Source organism: Psittacula echo, assembly GCF_963264785.1.
Source record: "Psittacula echo genome assembly, chromosome: Z".
Lineage (NCBI taxonomy): Eukaryota > Metazoa > Chordata > Aves > Psittaciformes > Psittacidae > Psittacula > Psittacula echo.
Window position 1 is genome coordinate 93,550,598 of NC_137742.1, and position 21,022 is coordinate 93,571,619.

At 38.0% G+C, this 21,022-nt stretch overlaps 1 protein-coding gene across 1 annotated transcript in view; it reads right to left on the minus strand.

Moving 5' to 3' along the window:
* Positions 1-21,022, minus strand: part of LOC308232309 (neural-cadherin-like) — a gene marked incomplete at both ends in the record, with an annotated part of 59,730 nt that overhangs the window by 35,952 nt on the left and 2,756 nt on the right. The window contains 9 exons of the mRNA XM_080638382.1: positions 170-340; positions 1,082-1,250; positions 2,390-2,562; positions 4,800-4,942; positions 7,785-8,034; positions 9,331-9,442; positions 10,771-10,972; positions 12,353-12,578; positions 13,423-13,620. Of these exons, the coding sequence (XP_080494508.1) occupies positions 170-340; positions 1,082-1,250; positions 2,390-2,562; positions 4,800-4,942; positions 7,785-8,034; positions 9,331-9,442; positions 10,771-10,972; positions 12,353-12,578; positions 13,423-13,620 (1,644 nt within the window). The remainder of the gene's footprint in view (positions 1-169; positions 341-1,081; positions 1,251-2,389; positions 2,563-4,799; positions 4,943-7,784; positions 8,035-9,330; positions 9,443-10,770; positions 10,973-12,352; positions 12,579-13,422; positions 13,621-21,022) is intronic.

Below are 21,022 nucleotides of genomic sequence, written 5' to 3' on the forward strand. Positions count from 1 at the left end.
GTCAAGACTGTGCTTGTTACACTGCACATTACACAGAGTTACAGTCAAGGTAGGCGCATCTCTGGTTGCAATCACCTAGTTGGACATGTGATCTACTGCCAAGAAAGACAACACATTAGGTAAGCTCACACTCAGGGCACTGAAACGCTATCCAATGATTCTCAATTACATTCATAATGGGTGTTTTCGAATCTGGGATCATTGTCATTTTGGTCCAGGATGATAATATTTATCTGACATATTCCAATAAGCGGCTCCGCTGCCTGATCTGTTGCTGTCACAGTGATAGGATATTCCCTTTGCTTTTCTCGATCAAACACTTGAACAGTTGTCAGAACACCTGAAAACACATTAAATAACCAGAGAGTTAAAATACTGTGCATTCTGCACTTGGATGCTTGTTTGTCCATCATACAATGAAACACAACCTACAATGTGAGCTTCAGGTTCAAGGATCCAAACACAAGATTTAACTGTTTCAACGGCTTACAGTGTCCTGGCTTAGGCAGATACAAACTTCATATACACTTACACCTACACACAAATGAACTTAAATTTAGAAAATGGAGGTAAGTACCAAACTAAGAGAATGAGATTATTAACAAAATATTTCTTTTGAAGAGCAATAAGGACAGGATAAAGGCATGCTTCATGTCTTTCATCCTCCAAAAGTTGAGCCTGAGTTTAGTTTTGGCCTTCCAAGAGTTAATCTCTTTCTATTTGTAAGACTGCTGTCATTTAGATAAATCATTTCTATGCCTTTAGCAATGTTGCAATATAATGTGCACTCAAAATACGGTGGTTCTTTTAAATCCAGTTACAAAAAATAGACAAGTCATTATTTGACGCAGCAGAACTTCCACATTTCACAAAAAACACTCCTTTTAGTTCAGTCCTGAACATGTAGGACACTTCTGGTTTCACAGAATATCTGTTTATGCAGTTAATGCAGTTTCTATTTTGTCTGCTGTCAAAAAGCTAAATGAAAAACCATGAAGTATGATTTTATTTAAGGGTTTTTTTCCATCAGTGTAAGAAAGTGGTTTCTATATGCTGGTATCAGTTCTGCTACTTGCTTTACCTGTGTCAGGATGAACACTAAATGCTGGCAGGACACCACTTCTCTGCACCAAGCCATATTTCACTAGACCACTGACTCCTTCATCAGCATCAGTAGCTTCAAGCTGCAGTACAACTGTCCCTGAAGGCTGGTTTTCCAGTACAGAAGCATGTTCCTGGTAATACTGACACTGAAAGAAGGGAGTAAAAAAAAAAAACCCAACAAAAAAACCCCAAGGACTTACCATGCTGTTTGATTTAAAGATATAGGAGGGGGGAGAAGGAAAAACGTTTTAGCTACACTTTCACTCATATGCACTGATATTAATGTTTTACCTGTACTGGGACTAATTTACAGACTTCAGTTGCTATTTTGCAGTTGTAACACACAACACGAGGCCAATGAGCATCTCCAAATAACAAAAATACTTGGACAAAAAGGTACAGTTAATTTCCAAATGCAAATATTTCTCCATATCAGCAAAAACCTTATAAAAAAAAGAGGGTATACACTTGCTCAGTCTACAGAATGGCTTTGCTCAAAACGGGATTTCTACAAAAAGTAACTTTGCTGAGGACAGATTACTGAGAATTCCCAAGAGTAACAGTGATAGTCACTGACTTTTCAAAATATGCAACACTGTCCACCAGCATCCAATTTAATTTTTAGACAACAGATCTTTAATATGTATCAGCATTCTGAAAACTTACACAACTATTTATTTTCTTTAGTACTTAACAAATTAAGATAAAAACACACTTCTATTCTTCTCTTTTTCATTAGTTCCAGACATACAATCATCAAAAGAAGCCTATGTAATTGTCCTGGGTTCACCAGTAGCAGTTATTTTTCTGCTTCTTAGTAGGTGGTGCAGTGCTGTGGTTTTGACTTTGAGTGAGTGAACGAGCTAAGTGGCTGGGCTTAAACCACGACAGTACTTTAGAGAGGTGTTTTGGAATATTCTGGAACAAGTCCACTGTATAGGTATACCTATACCTATATAGCTATACCTATCCATTCCTCCTCACATGTCACACTGAACACGGGTCCAAAAGTTATTCACTCAACTTCATCTTCTAAAATGCCAGAGATGAGATGTGGCTCAGAGAAAAGACAATGCTCACAGGAGCTATTCTGCCACAAGAGAACAAACCCTGAGTATCTTAGGAGAGGGATGGAAAAGACACAGAAGACAGTGGCATCAGCCTCCAAGAGAGATGGAAGTGACCACTTATTGAATAGCTCAGCTGCTGCTTCACTTGTAGCAACAACACAGTCTTAAGCATTTACCACACAGTCTAATACAAATTATAAGCCTCATATATTTACCTTCTGAAAGACAGGTTTGTTATTGTTGACATCATCAATTTTCACAACAACCTGGGCAGTACTTGTAAGAGAATGGGGCCCTCCAGAAGCATTATCATCAGTAGCTGTGACATTAAGTACATATTCTGTTCCCTGCAGCTTCGGAAATGGACTTGAACGAAGTCTAACTAGCCCTGTAAAAACAATAGGTTGTTGGGTTTTAATTTTTTACTACATTAACCAATTACAGTTATTCTCACTAGTAAGCACCACAACAAACCACTCTGATTTACCTATGCATCAATAAGCCATAAGGCTGCTACGGTTCAATTTAACCATAGTATTTTTACTGCAGTCTGGTATGAACACAGAATTAAGACAGCACACCAGGTTTGTCTGCAGGTTTGTCTACAGAGCTAAATGAGATGACAGCTACAACTCAGCTGACCTGCACATATTAGCTTTTGTGTATCTGCTGCAGAAAAACCAGAGCAAAACAGAAATACAGAAAAATACTGTGCCAGACTTGTGTTTTACCTGTGCCTGCCCCATTAGTGAGCCTGCCTGTCTTCCTGTATCATTACTGAAGCATGTGGCACTGTGTCTACTGCTGTAGCTCATATAAACAAACTAGCTCAAGTTTACCTTCCTGCAGGACAAGCACAGCAGTATTTATCCCTACAGGCATATCCTCAGAAACCTGTGCGCTGCTGCTCTCCCAAGTCACTCAAATGATGGGTGGGACATAAAGGCACTGTCAGAGAAAGATGTATGAAAGATTTGCTACAAAAGAAAAAGAGACTACAGCTATCTGGGACCATGCAGTAACAAGCTGTCATCGTTTTGCTCCATTATCCATCAATCACCTCTGTTCATCATGCATAACAGCAACTGCCATTACAACAGTATTATCACAGCATCAATGTCACTCAATTTGCTTGCAAATGTCTTGTTTTAGCTGCAGCACTTATGTTTGACAGATCTCCACTTTACCTTGGCATTTCTGCAGCAAGGGGGTACAGACTATTCCCTTGACATCATTTCTGAAAAGAAAATGCTACAAGCCACTGTATAACTTTTATTGGTTTATTAAGCAACAAAAGCCAAAAAATGATGTTTCTAATATTAAGTTTTAAAGATTATAAAAATTAATTGATAAAAAAGTATAAAAGTACATATACATGATTATATTAAAACTATGGGGCTAACCCCAAGAGACGCTCTTAAATAGATGTTAAGATTCATTGTGCACTTACAATACAGATATATACAGATATACTACACCCCCATGGCATTTAAACACTTTTAAAACCATTGTTCCTTCAGGTGCCAAAATACCTTTAGAAATTTAACTTATGGAACCTACAATTCTAGTTTTAACTCAGAAAGGATAAAAGTAGCTCTCAATAAATTCAGGATCATGTTTCAACACTTGAAAATTACCTGCAGACTGTATTTTTGGGAACATTTTCGCATCTAATATGAATACTGCAGAAACCTGATCTGAATTGAAATTAACATCTCCTGCTAAGTGAACTCTACGAAATAAAGCAGGAATAACATAGGGCAGCTTACTCCTGCCTATTATATTTAATACGCTTTGAAAAACAGAAGTTTTGATTTTGATTGCAGTTCAAAACAGGTTACAGATAAAGTAGTTTAAATGAAGTTAATTAAGTTATTTCAATCCTTCAGTAGGATTTCAAATTGAAGGACTATTTTTATCTCAAAGCATCCCCTTCTGTTTTTTTCAAGCAATCACCAGCAAATAAACCCTACTAATTTAAAGGCATGTGCCAACTTGCTCAGGTAATGTGTGTTTATGCATTTCTTAAATTTTCCTTTTAATAAGGACACTGGGTTTGTGCCATTTTTTCCTTTGGGTTTTTAAAAATACTCAAGTGCTGAGAAAAATTTTGAAAGATGTAAAATCTGCTATTTCAGAACAAATTACTTAAACCACAAAGCATTCTCCACATGTATTTTTTTATCTCATGCATGCAGTATTCTTGGCTAAATAATATCGCTCATGTGAATAATGCCATTTTTAAACTACTTTCCTAGTTTGAATGTTACTCATATCCTATCCTTGCTTGACATTTGGAATGTCACACTGTTACCAATAATAACACTCTCTATTAAATTACTTGCTACATAGAATAATGCTCTCTACTAAGCTACTGATCAAAAGCAAACAATGAACAAGTAAGATATAAAGCTTTTGTGAAAATAATAGGGTTTTTTTAACATTACAAGAGACTCTAGAGCAACTGTATCTTTTCCCTGAACTTTTTAAAATTAGGTATTAGCTTCAAAAATAGAATATGCTATTCAGCTTTTATAACTGCCACCAAATGAAGACCAAATTCAAGCTGCATCAGATCAGAATCAACATTATAATTGCAACAGCAAAGAGCTAATATATTATTACCTTTCTTAGGGTCAATAACAAAGTTTCCTTTTTGATTCCCAGAGAGAATATTGTATGTCACACCATCGCCATCAGGGTCAATGGCATTAACTGTAGCAATCAATGTGTTTGGGACTGCATCTTCAGAAACAAAACTCCTGTAGCTGTTAAAAGAAATGAGTATGACATACTTATTAATTTAGACAGGAAATAATATATACAGAACAGTGCTTTACACCACCTACTGACTACATGCACAAAGGGTACTGCAGGGATTTGTAATTTATTAATACAATTACACTGATAGGATGCTTCCGTCAACCACTGAAATGTTTGTATTGATGATCTGTCCAACCAATGATGTCTTTCTGTTGCTACCTCCCACAGATTTCCATTGCAAACTTTCAGCAGTACTGAAGCTCTGAAACTCAGCTTTGCAACAAGATTTGTGTTAAATGCAGAATTTGCTTTTTCATTTTAATTTAAAAAAATGAGCTGCCTGATTCACAGAATCAAAGCAAACATTTGCCAAGTTAAAGCACTGCTCATCACAGCACATTTTCTGACGCAAATTCTCAACATGCTTCTTTGCACCAGCATGACTAAGATGAGAATCGGATCTGGAGGATGCATGTGCAACATCAGTTTTGCAAAAACCTCAAGTCCAGACACATCACTGACATCATAAGCTCTTAAGAGGCATTATCAGCCTAAGCTCTCTAGAGCAGAAAATCCCCTGCTTAATGAAGTCCCATATATTTATTATTTTATCGGACTGGATTGAGCACAGGCCAGACTAAAGCATAATAGAGACTGGTCCACAACAGATATGCCAAAGCTCAGCCATAGGAATGAACTACAGCTGGCTGTATCCAACGGCACAGATAAAATACGTATGTGCCGCTGGGTTCAGAGTGCTTATGGACCCACTCTCCACATGCTGAGAATAGAAAAATTTTAAGAAAATGGATGCACAGAAAACCTCTCCCTTAGCTTTTGTTGTCTAGATACGTGTGTTTTCATCAAAATCTTTGCAGAAACAGCATTTTTCTTCTCCCAATTTAATATGCAATGAAGTAAGAGAAGTAAATTATTCTCATTTAATTCAGTCACAACCTTCAGGACACTGTCTCAATTCTGCATCTGGAAAGCAACTGAACAGTAATTCTCATAGTTTTGAACATGAAATACAGGGACGGAAGAGTTCAAATCATCAGAAGAGGTCTCTTAAAAAGGAGAAAGTAAAAACTGACAAAATGAAACACAGTGGTAGCCTTCAGCATTTCATAACTGAGATAAAGAGTTACCGTGATGAAAGAAAGCTCACGGCAAGGAATCACAAGTTTAAGCTGGACTGTAAATCTATTTGAACAAAGGGCTAGAAGGATAGCAGCAGCATGTTGATTTGTATTAGCCTGCCACAGAGCACTGCAGTAACTGCAAACCAGCCTCTCAACAAGACTTAATTTGCAAGTCTTCATGATGAATCTATTTCACAGAAAACTTCAACTAAGTTCTGTCTGTATTTCACCTTTGGGCTCAAGATTTTTTTCATAATGGGAAAGATAGAGCAAATTCAAGCCGGGTTAACCTGTTTAAACAGGAACTTGAGGTAATTCAAATTCCAGGAGCTAAATTCAATTCCAATGCAAATCTATACATATATACAACACTTTCCCCGCTATTACTGCATAAGGAACAGAAAAGCTTCTTGTGAATGTTTGGTAATTTAAAATAATGTTCATTTTAATCATGTTCTTCTTTAAACATAAGAGCTGGCAGGGTGTTTTGTTGAAACTGTTTTCTGCTTCCAATTGCTTAAGAAATGTTTACAGCATCTTTAATACTACCACTCATTTCTGATTAAAAAATTAGAAACAGATCCAAGATTAATAGATAAATATTCAATGACCCTGACTATTAAAACAAATAAATAAACGAAAAATAGGCATAATCTGGAGAGTAAGAAACTTACTTGGGCTTAGTGTTTGAAAATGTAGAGATCCAATGAGAATTTACAAATTATCAATTTTCCCAAGCTGTATCTCCTAAGCAGTGTTTAGGAAAGAAAGGAAGGCACAAGATTTTGAAGCCAGAGGTTCCCTTCACACAAAGTAAGAACTGTCAGAAAGCTTTGATGTTTTGTTCACCTAAACCACAAGCTTAGCACCAATGAAATCTCTGCTGGGATTTTGTCCTGAGCAACTTCTAGTTTTAGTAAGCAGAAGACTGATGCAGAAGCTGACCGGGAATTCTATTACTGAGCTTCTAACATGAACGCAAGTTTATAGTACTTATGACGTTGCTCCAGACACTTCTGAGCCCTAATGAAGGAAGAAAAATGCTTACTGATGCTTTAGAAAGCAGAGGGGTGGAAAAGTAGTTTTTAGGTCACAGGACTAAGTGAACTTAAGTGAACTCCACTCACTGACATTTATTTGCTGTTTTTATAATTCAGTGGTCATTTAGGATTCTGTCATCGAAGCATTTTTCTTTAACAATTATAAACCAAGGACGCAGTCTGTTGACTCTAAGCTTAAATTGCATAACTAAAGGCAAAATTCCACCATGTACTCTGGATGAAGGCTTAGGACAACACTGACTTGCCTGCTTTTTCTGCTTGGTTTCCTTTGCTGATGGTAGAGTCCCCTTGAAATGTATAATCTGAAAATACGGCACCTCTTTCAGTACATATTGGAAAAAAATTAAATGCAAGATCTGTTCAAAGAGACTGTCTACATGTGACCTCTTCTATCTAGGCAGACACATAAGTCCTACTGTACACTGAAAGTATGCCTAAACTTTAAAATTAAGAACCACACTTTTTTTCTTTTCTGGTAGTAAGAGAGTCTCAGAGTCAAAAGATCCACCCACATCTGTCAGTCCAAGTCAGCTTTGATTGAACTGAAGCCAGTTACCATCCTGTAATGAATACCCTTTTGACCAAAAAATAAAAGGCAACAGTAAAAGACAAAAATAACAGAGTTTTTAAGAATACATATTTACATTGCCTGGGAAAACTCAGGTGCTTCATCATTCACATTTGAAACATGGATCCTAACAGTTGCTGTCCCAGTCTTTGGCTCTTCTCCTTTATCTACAGCCATAATTATAAACTCATACAGATGGTTAGGTCGCTCATAGTCCAACCGTGTTGCTGGAAAAATGGTACCATGAGAAGTAATGCTGAAGTCTTGACTCAAAGTGTAAAACAGCAATTCAGCATTCTCTTTTGAGTCGCAGTCAGTGGCTGTCACTATTAAGACAGAAAGACATTGCGTAGATCAAAGTTTGTGACCTGGAATGTTAAGTACTACAACAAGAGAATTACTGTGCAGTATAAAACAGTAAAAGCATTTGCTTTGGCGTGTGGTGCTTGAAATAATTTATACAACTGTGCTATGCCCTGTGTTTTTTATTGAACTAACCCTTACTGGAAAATAAGTTGTTTTAAAAAAATAGTTAAGTCCCTGGCTGAATTCAGCTGCTAGATCTTGCCTTTGCTGGATTTAAAGAGCCCTGTACTGCCAAGAACCTATTTCCACACAGAGGTATATATTCTCATGTCCACCTAATCTATACTGCTGATTTAAGATCACTCGGACAGATCACACCCTGTGTGATTTAGTATGAAATATTTATATATATTATTCAACTGCCTCGTGTTATGAGTTTGTCAGATCCTACCCATAACCTACAAAACCCTATGCTAAGAGAGCAGTTACCAGAATAGTAACGTACAGACTACTATTACTACAGGATAAATCACGAAGTAGAACAGTAGATGCTATAAAATCGTATTTACTAGCAAACAGCAATTTTCCTGTAGTTTAATTCACTCACCCCCCCTCAAGATTTATAGAAAGGTTGTGTAAGGGTTGAACACTAATATAAGGTCCCTTGTAGAACCACTGAGTTGATATGAACTTTATTGTTAGGATCTGCTCTTTATAAACATTTTCAACATAAGATTTTTGCAGCTTACAAAGCCAAAGTTTACCTAATTTACAAAGCGTCATCATTTAAAGCTTAAGCTACTGGTTACATTGGGAAGAAGCAAAGTCGTCTTCTTCAAGCACCTAAACAAAACCTCTCACAAACCAGTTAAACCACGCAAGAGGCTTTTAATGCAAAAAAAGCAGTATACCCTACAGCAAGCTCACGTACAACTCTTGAATAAGACAGGCAGAGAAGGTGAGGTGATGTGTCCATAATTTCTGATCAAACATCACTCTCCTCTTCCTTCAAGAGAAGAAATGTTGCAAGACTGCTATTATAAGCCTGCTATTATAATACTAACCCCAACTGATGTCCTGTTACTTCAAAATCCCACAAAGATTAGTTTCCTTTGCCATCTGTCCCTCAAAATTATTTGGGCTGTAGCGGCAGTAAATAATCATGATCCAGTTCTGAGTGGTGCCATTCGTCTTCAGAGAGTTGCAACTACCCATGCTGGGGCAGGCAATTTTGCCTTCTGAACAGAAGTCTAATTAGTGGGAGGAAAATGTCAATACTCATACTGAACATAACAAATCATTTTAGAAGCACTAACCTTGTAGAAGTGCAGTTGTCATAGTAACTGCTTCAGGAACACCAACCTTGCTGTAAATTGACTGATGAAACTCAGGGGCGCAATCATTCACATCTGTGATTACAACCAAAACCTTAATAGAGAAAAGAGGAATGTTAAACAGTAAAGTGAATTGAGACAACAACTTTGTTGCTCTACAAATATCAGATGGAAGAACTTCCTGAAAACATCCTTGAGGTCTTCAGAAGCTGTAGCACATAGGATAAGCCATTTTTCTTAGACTGCTCTAAGAAATGTTGAAATACTAGATTCCAAAATACTTCTAGTTGCCAAGTCCCAGTCCCTTGCAGCAACACCTTCCACCCACCCTTCATCTCCACTGATAATTTCCAGTTAGTAATTTAAAAGAAAATGGACCTTCTGCTTTCCAAGCATCCTTTTTGCATTATCTTATCTTCTAACACTTCTGTAGTTTGTAACACTAACGCTTCTACTACCAAGCATATTACATTTTAGCATTATAAGACCAAGTTCTGAATTCAGTTACAGCAGCATAAATTAGAGATATAATTCTGCTTTTAACATCTTTTAAAATGATGTCTTATTCCTATGTGAAATATGTGCCCACAGTTGCACTGCCTGCAATCCAAACAGTGAGGGGTGAGTTAAATTAGCCTCTATGGCAGTTCATACGGTTACACTTCAGACTGTCAGAAGTTGGTTGAGGTATTCTGCACTACAGTGCAACAGGTAGACGTATACACAATCTGTTCTTACACACAGGTTCTTATAAACAGGGAGCTGCTGTCTCTTAACTACCAAGGTTGTATCAGTGTAAAGCAGGCACATGTTAAACTATGTTTAGGCTAAATGTATCTGTAAAATCATTTCATAATCTTCTTTCAAGTCATATTCCACTACTCTTCATCCTGTGGTACATAAAACAGTCAAGAAAAATTACCACTCTCTGGTGTGCTACAGCCACTGTTACACTGACACAGACACTGTTTCACTGCCCCTCTGCATCCTCATACTTGTTCCTCATAAGCCTTCCTCCTGTTCCCTCTGTAGTATACATCTCATTTCCTGCAGCAGGAATGAACTGTTACATTGCATGCATTTCCCAGCTCTGTGAATCCTGGAATTCAAACATTATTTACTGTACTTAAAAATGGTTTTGCTGTCAAACAGCTTTCCAGAACACCATAAACCACCATCTTTTAATATCTATGAGATTTTATTACTTTCTCTGTGTTCTTAATCAGAAACAAATCATTTTCTGTTCTGCCTTTGTTTTAAATTGGAATTAACATCATCTTATAGACAAAGAGACTTTCAAAATGGACAACAGAATAGATAGCATGAACTGGGGCAACAGGAGCCCTAGTGAATCTGTACAGAAATCTGGAAAGGCTGAAGGAAAGTGGTAACACATACAGACTGCTAGAAGTGAATGCCTACCTCTGCTGCACTGCTGAACTGCTCATTTTCCTGTGCTCTGACCAAAAGAAGGTACTGGTGTTGGTCACTCTCATAATCCACACTCTGAGTTAAACTGATATCTCCTGTTGCCTGATCAATACTGAACAGACCACTGGGATTAGTCAGTAAACTGTAGCTCAGGGATTTCTTCTGATATGACACAGCAGTGACTGTAAGAAAGCTGTATTAAAGAAAATAAAAAAGTAAAAAAGGACTCAAGCACAGAATACAACATACTGAAAAACAGGACAAAAATTGTCATTATCAGAAATGATGGTGCAATCCTGCAGGTCTGATCAGTGACAGCTGTACCTAAACAACAAACTCAAACACCCAGTTACACAGTATTCTATCATCTTGAGGTTCAACTGATAAAGATACAATTCTTGGAAGCAGAACACAATAAGGATTTAACATGCACAAACACAGGAGTTCACTTTTGCTGCAGCTGAGTTTCTCTACTCTGACTTTCCACTATGACAGTGATGGTTTTCAGGCAGAAAACAAAAAGCTAAAGCAAGATGTGACAGATTCATTCTAATAATGGCATAGTAAGTTTGGAGTTACAGTTATACCATCCCTAAAGCTTCATGAGGTAACTGCAAAAGGATAAAAGCCAGTCACTAACAGTGTGCTTGTTACAGGTTATACAGGACATATGTTTTTAGCTCATCTCACGCTATTTTATTTTCTACCAAAGTCAAGTGTGAAAAACACTTGCAGTGTGAAGTAAAAGAAGTCATTTAAAAATAGAAGAGAATACTAATTCCTCAAGTGTTTGTTGCCTTCATGCAGGTTTCTTAGGAAAAAGAATTGTCTCCCAGGTGAGACAATACCGTTGACAACTACAATCCCAAAGACAAGACTCTGTCTGAACACCTTTGTCCCCATTATATTTCCATGCTGCTGTCTTCTCATTTCCCTTGGGAGCACTACTGAAACAATGGAAATGGTTGCTGTTGGTCATTATCTCACTTTAGTCTTCTTCTGTATTTTCCTGTGATACTGTCTCACAGTTTCAGTCAGCTGACATGTTCCTGCTGGCAGGAATTATTCAGCCCTCCTTCTAACTCCCTAACTAACTAACCTTCTAACTCTAACCCTGTCTGCATGTTCATGCCACTCTCCTCTCCTGACAGCACCCAAAGCCATGAACACATTTAACAACCCAACTGAGAACTTACTTTCTTCTCTTGGCTTGGTCTTTCACAGGATCAGCCTACCCCTTTAGATATCACATTAGCACTCGTGGCAGACCAAATGAACAGGAAGATCTGGTGATGCTCCTCTGCTCAGCAGCAGCCTTAAATCAGCCCACAGCTGTGAAATCCGAAATCCAGTGCATGACAGCAACTCTAAATTTCCTGTGTCCTTGTGTCATTGGTCCAATTTAAATATGAGAATTTAAGGATTCTGCATCTTGATCATTTCTATTAAGATATATAAATTTCTACTCACAGTATCTATTTATGATTCATAAATAAAATTGAGGCTCTGGGGAGACCAAACAGAAAATAAACTAGGAAACAATCTCACTGCATTATTTTTAACTGTTACTTACGATTTCCCTTGTGGCATACTTTCAGGAACATAAACAAAGTATGATATGTTAGTGAACTGTGGTGGTCGAAATCCAGCAATTACAGAAACAGAGGCTGGAGACCCTCTGCTTCCAAGTTTATCTGCTGCTAGTACAGTCAGTAAATACTCCTTGTCCTTCACCAGTGGCAAACCCGTTGTTTTAATCCAGCCAGTGTCCTTCTCAACTTCAAATCTGTCTTCACCACCTAAAAGAAACAAATCCACAAGTTGCCATCAGCAAGACAGTTTTATTTGATTAAAAATAGAAGGCAAATAGGGTAATGATTCCCTAGTTGGTTTTGGCTTAGAATCAGCATGCACACAAAAATTCAGAAGTTTGTTTAGAACTCTGAAATCAGATATCAGTAATCATGTTCATGAGTACATTTCTAAGTTGCATTTTACTTCTCTGAACAATTATCACTCTTCTTTATCCTCCAATACTTCGCTGTTGTTTGACCCTAAGTATCCCTTATCAGAAAACACCCTGCTAGATTCCTGGCCAAGAAGAACGAAATCACCTTAGGAGTGGTATTGCTACTCCCCTTCTGCTTACACAGTTTTGAACTATTACTTTTCTTAAGAGCCAAGTTATTAAGAGGTTTGTTAGCTTTGCAAAGCTAAGGCACAACCCAGTCCCTTAAAAATTTGTTAGAGAAGGAACATTAACCCTCTCCACCCAACAAACCGTGCTCCACGTACTGCCCTATCTCATAAAAAGGCAGTCAGTCCAGCAGAGCAGTGCTGACCACTGCTGCCATTGTCACCACTCTGCCAAAGCCCTGAGGAGGGCTGACTGCTCCAATCCCCACCACCCCCCAGGTGACATTCTGGACAGGAACTCCACTTCGAAAGGGGAACACCCTTCAAACCTGGCAAATCTGTCCATGCCCTCAATAAAAGATGATTTTTCTCACACACAGAGCTGAAGGCTTATGAACCTTTTACAGGAGCAAGGGAAGATTTCTCACTAACGAGACTGAGGCTAAAAGCCAAAGAAGTCACACGAGTGAAGCCTAATACACAGGGACTGAGAGGGTTAAAATTTACCTTCCAAGAGAAAATATTCTACAGCTCCATGGATCCCTTCATCTTCATCCAGAGCAAGCAGCTTATATACTTCGGTACCTCCCGCAGCTTCAGGTGAAACCACAGTCAGGAACGGGAAGGGCTCCATGGCCCAGCTGGGTACGTTGTCATTTACGTCTATCACAGTAAGTGACAAGTTCTCCAAGTACCAATCCTTCCCTAATGGTCACAGAAAAACAAAGACATATTTAGACAGCTACTTAACCGCACTCAGAGTAACAGAAACATGTATAGGTTCCTGACTGTATATTGTCTGCAATATTGTGCGACGGTTACAGCAGCTCGGAATTGTGGAAATCAATTTGTTGCCAAAAAATTCTAACCAGTCTACCCTAACTAGGGATTTTTCTGGTTAGGAAGTTCCCTGAAATCCTAATATGGTTTTCACTTGTATTAAAGATTAGATGCTATTAAAAATAACTAACTAAGCAAAACCCCAGAAACAAACCACCACAGAAAGGAACTATTCAAATTCTCCAAAAATGGACAACAGAAGATCTTTTAAAATTGAGGAAAAAGTGTTATATCTCTGCTATTATTAAATTAACCAGTGAAGACAGCCAAGCTCCTAAACAAGTAGTAACTATGAGGCAGGCATTACTGAAAAGGTGGCAGAAAGGAAAAACGTCAGACTGAAGAAACTGCTCCGAAATCTCCAGGAATGGAGGCAAGCATTCCTGATAAAGGAAGAAAAAGTGGGAAAACATCCTGGTTGAAGCAAGTTCCTGAACACAAGACCAAAAGATAGGATTAAAATCTTCATGCTCCTAAGGAAGTAAAGTGATACAGAAGATAGAAAGCCATTTTCTCCTTTTTTTCAACTGAAAAAAAATAAAAATGCTCCCTTCAATCACATACAGCCAGCTCATGTTCTGAAGCAACTTAGCTGGCGTAACACAACACTGAGACAAAGGTGGTATTTTTTGTAACTGATGAGTATTATCAGTAACATCAGGGACCACAGTATAAATATAACAGGCTGAGAGAACTGGGTTTGTTCAGTCTGAAGAAGAGCCAGGGAGACCTTAGAGCAGCTCCCAGTGCCTAATGAGACCAACAAGAAAGCTGGAGAAGGGCTCTTTACAAAGGGCCTGTAGTGACAGAACAAGGGGGAATGCCTTTAAACTGACAGAGGGGAGATTGAGATGAGACATTAGGAAGAAATTCTTTACAATGAGGGTGTTGAGGCACTGGCACAGGTTGCCGAGAGAAGCTGTGGCTGCCCCATCCCTGGCAGTGTTCAAGGCCAGGCTGGATGGGGCTTGGAGCAGCCTGCTCTAGTGGAAGGTGTTCCTGCCCATAGCAGGGCGGTTGGAACTGGACGAGCTTTAAGGTCCCTTCCAACCCAAACCAGTCTGTGATTCTGTGAACTTAGGCCTTCTGGCCAGCTTGGCTCCAGGTGGACTGGCATTGAACTTGTAAACTACAGAAGCCAACTTGAGTGCTCCTGCAGTCCATCTTGAATTCCTTGAACTCCAGAAGAGTGGTGTATGCACACTCTGTCTGACTCCGAAAGAGTACAACTGCACTGACATGGCACTATGCCCCAGCTAATAACCCTGGGAAGTGAAAGGGAATGTGGTCTGGGTAAAAACAGCTGTCTATATTTACAACACAATTTATCCACAAGTTTAATAATGGATGTAAAGTCAGAATTTTGAAAGTTGATGGTGTTAATACTTGATTTCAGTATTATTATACATGAAAATGCATAAACTCACTTATTTTCAAAATAGCTGTACAGGAACTGAAACACCATAGAAAGAAGTAAACTAAAATTATCAGGTTTAATCTAATTAATAATACAAAGACCTTAGTATTTAAGATTCTAAACATAAAGCGCTGCCAAAATGTGGAACAGTGGTTAGCTGAACATGGACATGAGGAATATCAGAGACTGAACAATATAGGCCTTGTGTCTTATGAAAGGCTGCACAACCCAGGACTGGAGATGGTTGAACGACCGTGAACTATCCCTGATGCAGCATAAAATGAGGAACTTTGCAACAAAAAGTGTGAAGTAGAAGAAAACGCTTACTGCAAGGAATGTGCCCTGCTGATGCAGAGACTTGCCTGGAGATACTAGCTTAGCCAATGGCAGTGTATAGATAGGTGCATGAACAGATCTATGTAACCAATGAAAAGACAGCTAAGTGCGCGTGGACTGTAGCTATCTATATAAATATAGGTGCTTCGAGCAATAAAGCAAGCAAGATATGTAACTCATATTGAGTGTTTTCTTGACTTCGGCTGATCTTCTTCAACACCAAAATGTCTGATCTTGTAGTGTTATCCTGCAAGGGAGGGATATTCCCTTAGGAAGGGGTGCCACCTAGCAGCTGTGGTCTCCCTCCCTCTCTACCCTCTCCAAAAAATCATCCCTGTTCCAGCTTTTGTCTGATGAACATTTACTGACCTTATCCCTTTGCTCCCATAGAAGTATTAATATATCTTTCACATCAGCTTCTGGCAAGCTTCAGCTTTCCACACTTTGGATCCCCTGTCTGATGGCAAGTGGCATATTTAGTACACCGAATCGTAATCTGCAACCTATAAACAACCAGTAAGTGGATTGTGGTAAAGAAAACTCCTTTGTGCTGTGATTAACAGAGGCAAATGTAAGTTTCTTACTGAGACTTAACCCATCATGACCTTTGAGTGCTTTCTGTTCTTATCCAGACAATTCTGTTAATAGAGAATCAGCCAAGATAATCACAGAAGTTCTTCCTAAACTGGTAAAACTGCATTAATTCATCTGAATTTTAGAACTGTAACTCTGAGTGCATCACTTTTTTTTCTTCTCTAAAGAGCAACAGAAAGTGTATTGACAGTAACTTAGAATCATAGAATAGTTAGGGTTGGAAAGGACCTTAAGATCATCTAGTTCCAACTCCCCTGCCATGGGCAGGGACACCCCACACTAAACCATGCCACCCAAGGCCTCATCCAACCTGGCCTTGAACACTGCCAGGGATGGAGCATTCACATCTTCCTTGGGCAACCCATTCCAGTGCCTCACCACCGTCACAGTAAAGAACTTCCTCCTTACATCCAATCTAAACTTCCCCTGTTTAAGTTTGAACCCCTTACCCCTTGCCCTGTCACTACAGTCCCTAGTGAAGAGTCCCTCCCCCTCCATCCTGATGTAAAAAGTAATGATGTAAATAATGATGTAAAAAGTAGCAGCATGAATATTATTTCCCACTACCACACTAAACAGAACCAGATGTGTTTCAAAGAGATGTGTTTCATGCCAGGGTATGTGTTCTTAAAGTTCCAGGGCAACCAGTTCAAGACACTCAAAGAAACTGCAGAGGAGGGAACTCATTAGATGTTGATCTGAGTCTGAGGTGGAAATACACTTAAGGCTGTCCAGAAAGAATACGAGCCAAAGGGAGAAGATAGTGTCAAAATTGCCTGTCTCCTGAAAATAAGAGATCTTGTGGAAGCTGTCACAAGTTTGCAAATACTCAATAATACCTTAGTTTGCCTGGGCATACCACAGGCTTAAAATAACAAGCACTAACTTAGAAACCAAGTTAAGAACCTTAAAAATCTGCCTCTGTAATAGCAAGATCTATCGAGGATTTGAACGCCACATTGGTAACCTTGCCAGGATCAGAAAGGTTACTCATCTTTGCCTCTCTGGAGTCCGGAAATCAGTATCCCAATCACCCCGTGAACCCATGCAGTTTCGCATTCTGCTGAAGTTTTTAACGTGCCTGAATTCCTCTACCAAAAAATAAGTCACAATTGAAGCATAACTGATTTTTATTGAACAACTAGTAACAAACCTGGATACAAATTCCACTCTTGCACTTACTGATTGTCAGTTTACTGAACATTAATATGCTGGTACTTAGAACCTAATTATAACATTCTGCTTGTAAGGAAACTGTGGAGAACTGCGTCAGGACTGAGATTAATCCTCACATGCTCTAACAAACTTTATTAACCAAAAAATGAAAGGACTTGGGTATGTTCCTCCATGTGCTTCTGTTTTAATAGTTAAGAGACCTTAAAGTCATATTCAACTACATCCAGCGGTGCACATCAACCCAGTACTGAGATGGTAAGTCACGAATCTGACACAGGCTTCATCATCCCTAAAAGAATTTTCAAACTGTTTTGTAACACACTAGCAACAAGAATTTCCTCAATATTAAACGCTAGATACTTGACTTTCAAGCCAGGTACACTGCAGATATCTTACATAATGCCATCCATCAAAAAAAATCCTACTAAAAGAATAGTTCTGTGCATCTTGCTGCACATAGACATGACAGTAACATAACACTGGAACATCCTCTATTAAAAATTTGTATTGTCAGAAGCCATATAGAAAATACTACTTCATACTCAAAAGGGGAAAATCATCTTTTCAATTGTCCAGAAAGTACTTTTTCCTCTTTTCTTACTTATCTTCACTACGGAAACTAATGAAAACAGGTTCTGTGAGCAGATTGCTTTTCCCACATAATTGCAAACACCACTTATTTGCCTTTAGCAATATCAAAATTAATTATTATCCTTCTCTACTGCTGTCTTTTCAATTTATATTAAAAATTAAGACTAAAATTATAAACTCAAGTGCAGAGGTTTTTTCCTACTTTAGCTGCTTAATTCTCTATTAGAGTCAATTCGTGTACCGTCAAAAATCCTTCTTAGGGCAGCTCATCCTGAAGTCTGCTTTTTCTAACACATTCACTCCAGTTGGAATTACTTTCTTTTAACTTAGTATTACTGACAAAAGCTGCAGCACTGAAATTCATTCCCTATCACCAAAATAAATTCTCAAAATCTACTGCTGAAACCTCATCAAAAGTATCTATCTATAATTGCTTATTTTTCAGACCTATCTGTGTCTGAAACTGATAAACAGAAGGATTTATTATACGGCCTTCCTCTGAATTCCAGCTACATTAAAGTTTCTGCTCACAGGAAATACGTGATATGCCACGACTCACAACTTTCATTCTTAAAAAAAACCCAAACAAACAAGCAAAATATTAAGTGACTTGCTGGGAAGTTCAACCATAGCAAAAATGTTCTTTAAAAGCAGCAGTAAGTCACTAAAAAAATATAAATAATCAGTCTGTAAAATATCTGCCTGTGCGTAGGCAAACTTCTAGATCCATACAGCTAATGAAATCAGTTCTTTACCAACATACTCTGCATAAGAATTACACATAAACATAATACAATTGTTGGCTTCTAAACCAGAAGAACTTCAAAAAATGTCACAGTTTACCTATGTGATGTACCTAAATTTTAGACTTTCGTTGTTTTATGTTAGACTAATTGTAGCACAACACCTGTTTAACCTTTCAATAGATGTAAAAAACATGGACCACCTCAGCGGAAAACCCATTTAGTAAAATCAGAATTACTGCACATCCAACAACGTTCCTTCAAGTCCACAAGGTCCGAACCACAACACAAACAGGATTTGTGCGATATCTAAAATCTTCCTAGTTTAAGACAAAATTCACTTTTTTGAAAGGATGTCCCTTTTCCAGGAAAAAGCATGAAAATCTGTTATTCAAACACCTTTCAGCGAACAGCCATGCAGATCAAGGACAGCGTCTGCTGTTAGCTTCCTCACTAGATTCCTTTTTCCAATCTCCACGCTCAAAAGGAGAGTGCCTCATTAAGCACAGTTGTTATGATGAAGAAGCTTTAACAAGGCAGAGTTAAACGTATATGAGAATATATAACATTTCAGATTAACTATTCAAAGTTAGAAATGTGATCCTTTGGTAAGATACAAACCACACATGCATAATAAAATAAACACACAGGATAAAACTTTAATACTCATATACTATGAAGCCTGGGTTACACACTTGGTCCAAAAAGCTTAGGAAAACTTCTAATAAATTAAAAAGGGTGTCACAAGCTTGTAAAATCATTATTAATTTTTCACATAAAATTTAAGACACATAGAGGAACTTAGAACATAGAAGGAATGAAATCCCTCTCAAAATCATGATCCTCTGAGGGAGTCCAAGTTGAAGACTTGCCAAAATTGAAGAACATCCTGAAAATTAAAGTAAGTGACCAAATATCTTGATTGGATAATTGTTCCTTTCTTCTTGAGGTTCTTCACTAGTTCTTTATGGCTCTACCCAATCCAGTTTTATCTAAAAAAACTCTTCTGTTATGTCACCGTTGATTTTCTAGGAATGGGTTTCAACGTAAAGTAGCATGAATTAGCTCCTCCAACCTGCTATCAAAGTTGGGTAATAAAGATGCACTGGATTGCACACAGCTACTGCAAAGTAATAAATCCTGTCATTCCATATACCAACTGGAAAAAATCCCTCACCTACCTCTATTGTTACACCAAGGGCGGCAGGAAAGAAAAGAGGGCTTTAATATGTTAACATATTTGGTTAATAACAACTTTTGAATGTTGCATTGCTTAAGACAAGCCTTAGAAAATACGCATGCTGGAATAGTCTGACTGCCATTTCAAATACTGTGTGTTAAAGTCGCCTCTAAACCCATCTCTTTTCACCATGCCCAATTATAGAAGATGCTGTCAGTCTATGAAACCCAATGAATTCTCAGACTTCTGACAGCATTAGGATTATATAGAATGTCTCTTCCCTCAAAAATCCAATGGATACTTCTAAAAGACAAGACTTGAAAACAGAATACATGTATTGGTTAAAAATGTAGGCACCTCTGCACCAGTCTAATTGATAAAACTGACAATGCCAGATACCGAGTTAAAACATCTGACAATACAGAATATGTACGTGACTGAACATGTCACTACAACTGCGAACAACTATTTTACAGTCCTTGAATGTACTGAGGAAAGAGATATTATATTATTATGATTAAACAATAATGGGTGAGAAGCAAGGTTGCTCCTGGCATTTTTAGGTCATTTCGATTTTTTTTTCAAAGGAGATTTATGAGAGTGTTAAAAGTCTTGCAAGCCTTTAGGTCAATACCGCTATTACCTACTGGCCTACATTTATTAGCAAATTAAGTACTCAAGTTAGTATTTTTTAATTGTTTTTTAAACTGCTCCAACATCTAAGCCTTCTACCTTATATAGACTTTTTTTTTTTTTTTTAATTGGGGGTTTGGTTTTGGGTTTTTTTTGTTACTGCAAATAAAATATTTGGAGTTTGAGAGGACATTGTTTTGAGAAGGCTCTGCAAGTATCTGGACTCTTCTAACACCTCACTTTGCAATATATCTTCACTTAAAACATCTACTGACAAAAAGTTTGGGAAGATACGTTTCTAGAATGTCCTAACCCTCCAGCTGCCATCAGGAGAAATCTCTTTTCCCATTTTCATACCCTAACATAAGATAAAGCCACTAGTTACTGTACCCAGTCCTACTGTATATCCTTCAAGAAACAGTACAATTATGCACAAATGTTTCTCTACTGTCATCTCTGAAAATTCATGAAGCATCTGATGGGCTAATTTTAAGTACCGTAGTTTGCTCATTTATTAAACATAAACTTTATCAAGAGATGACTTTGAGGGAGGCAAACCTTTTCTGCATATAGAACAATTACAGTCTGTCACATCTC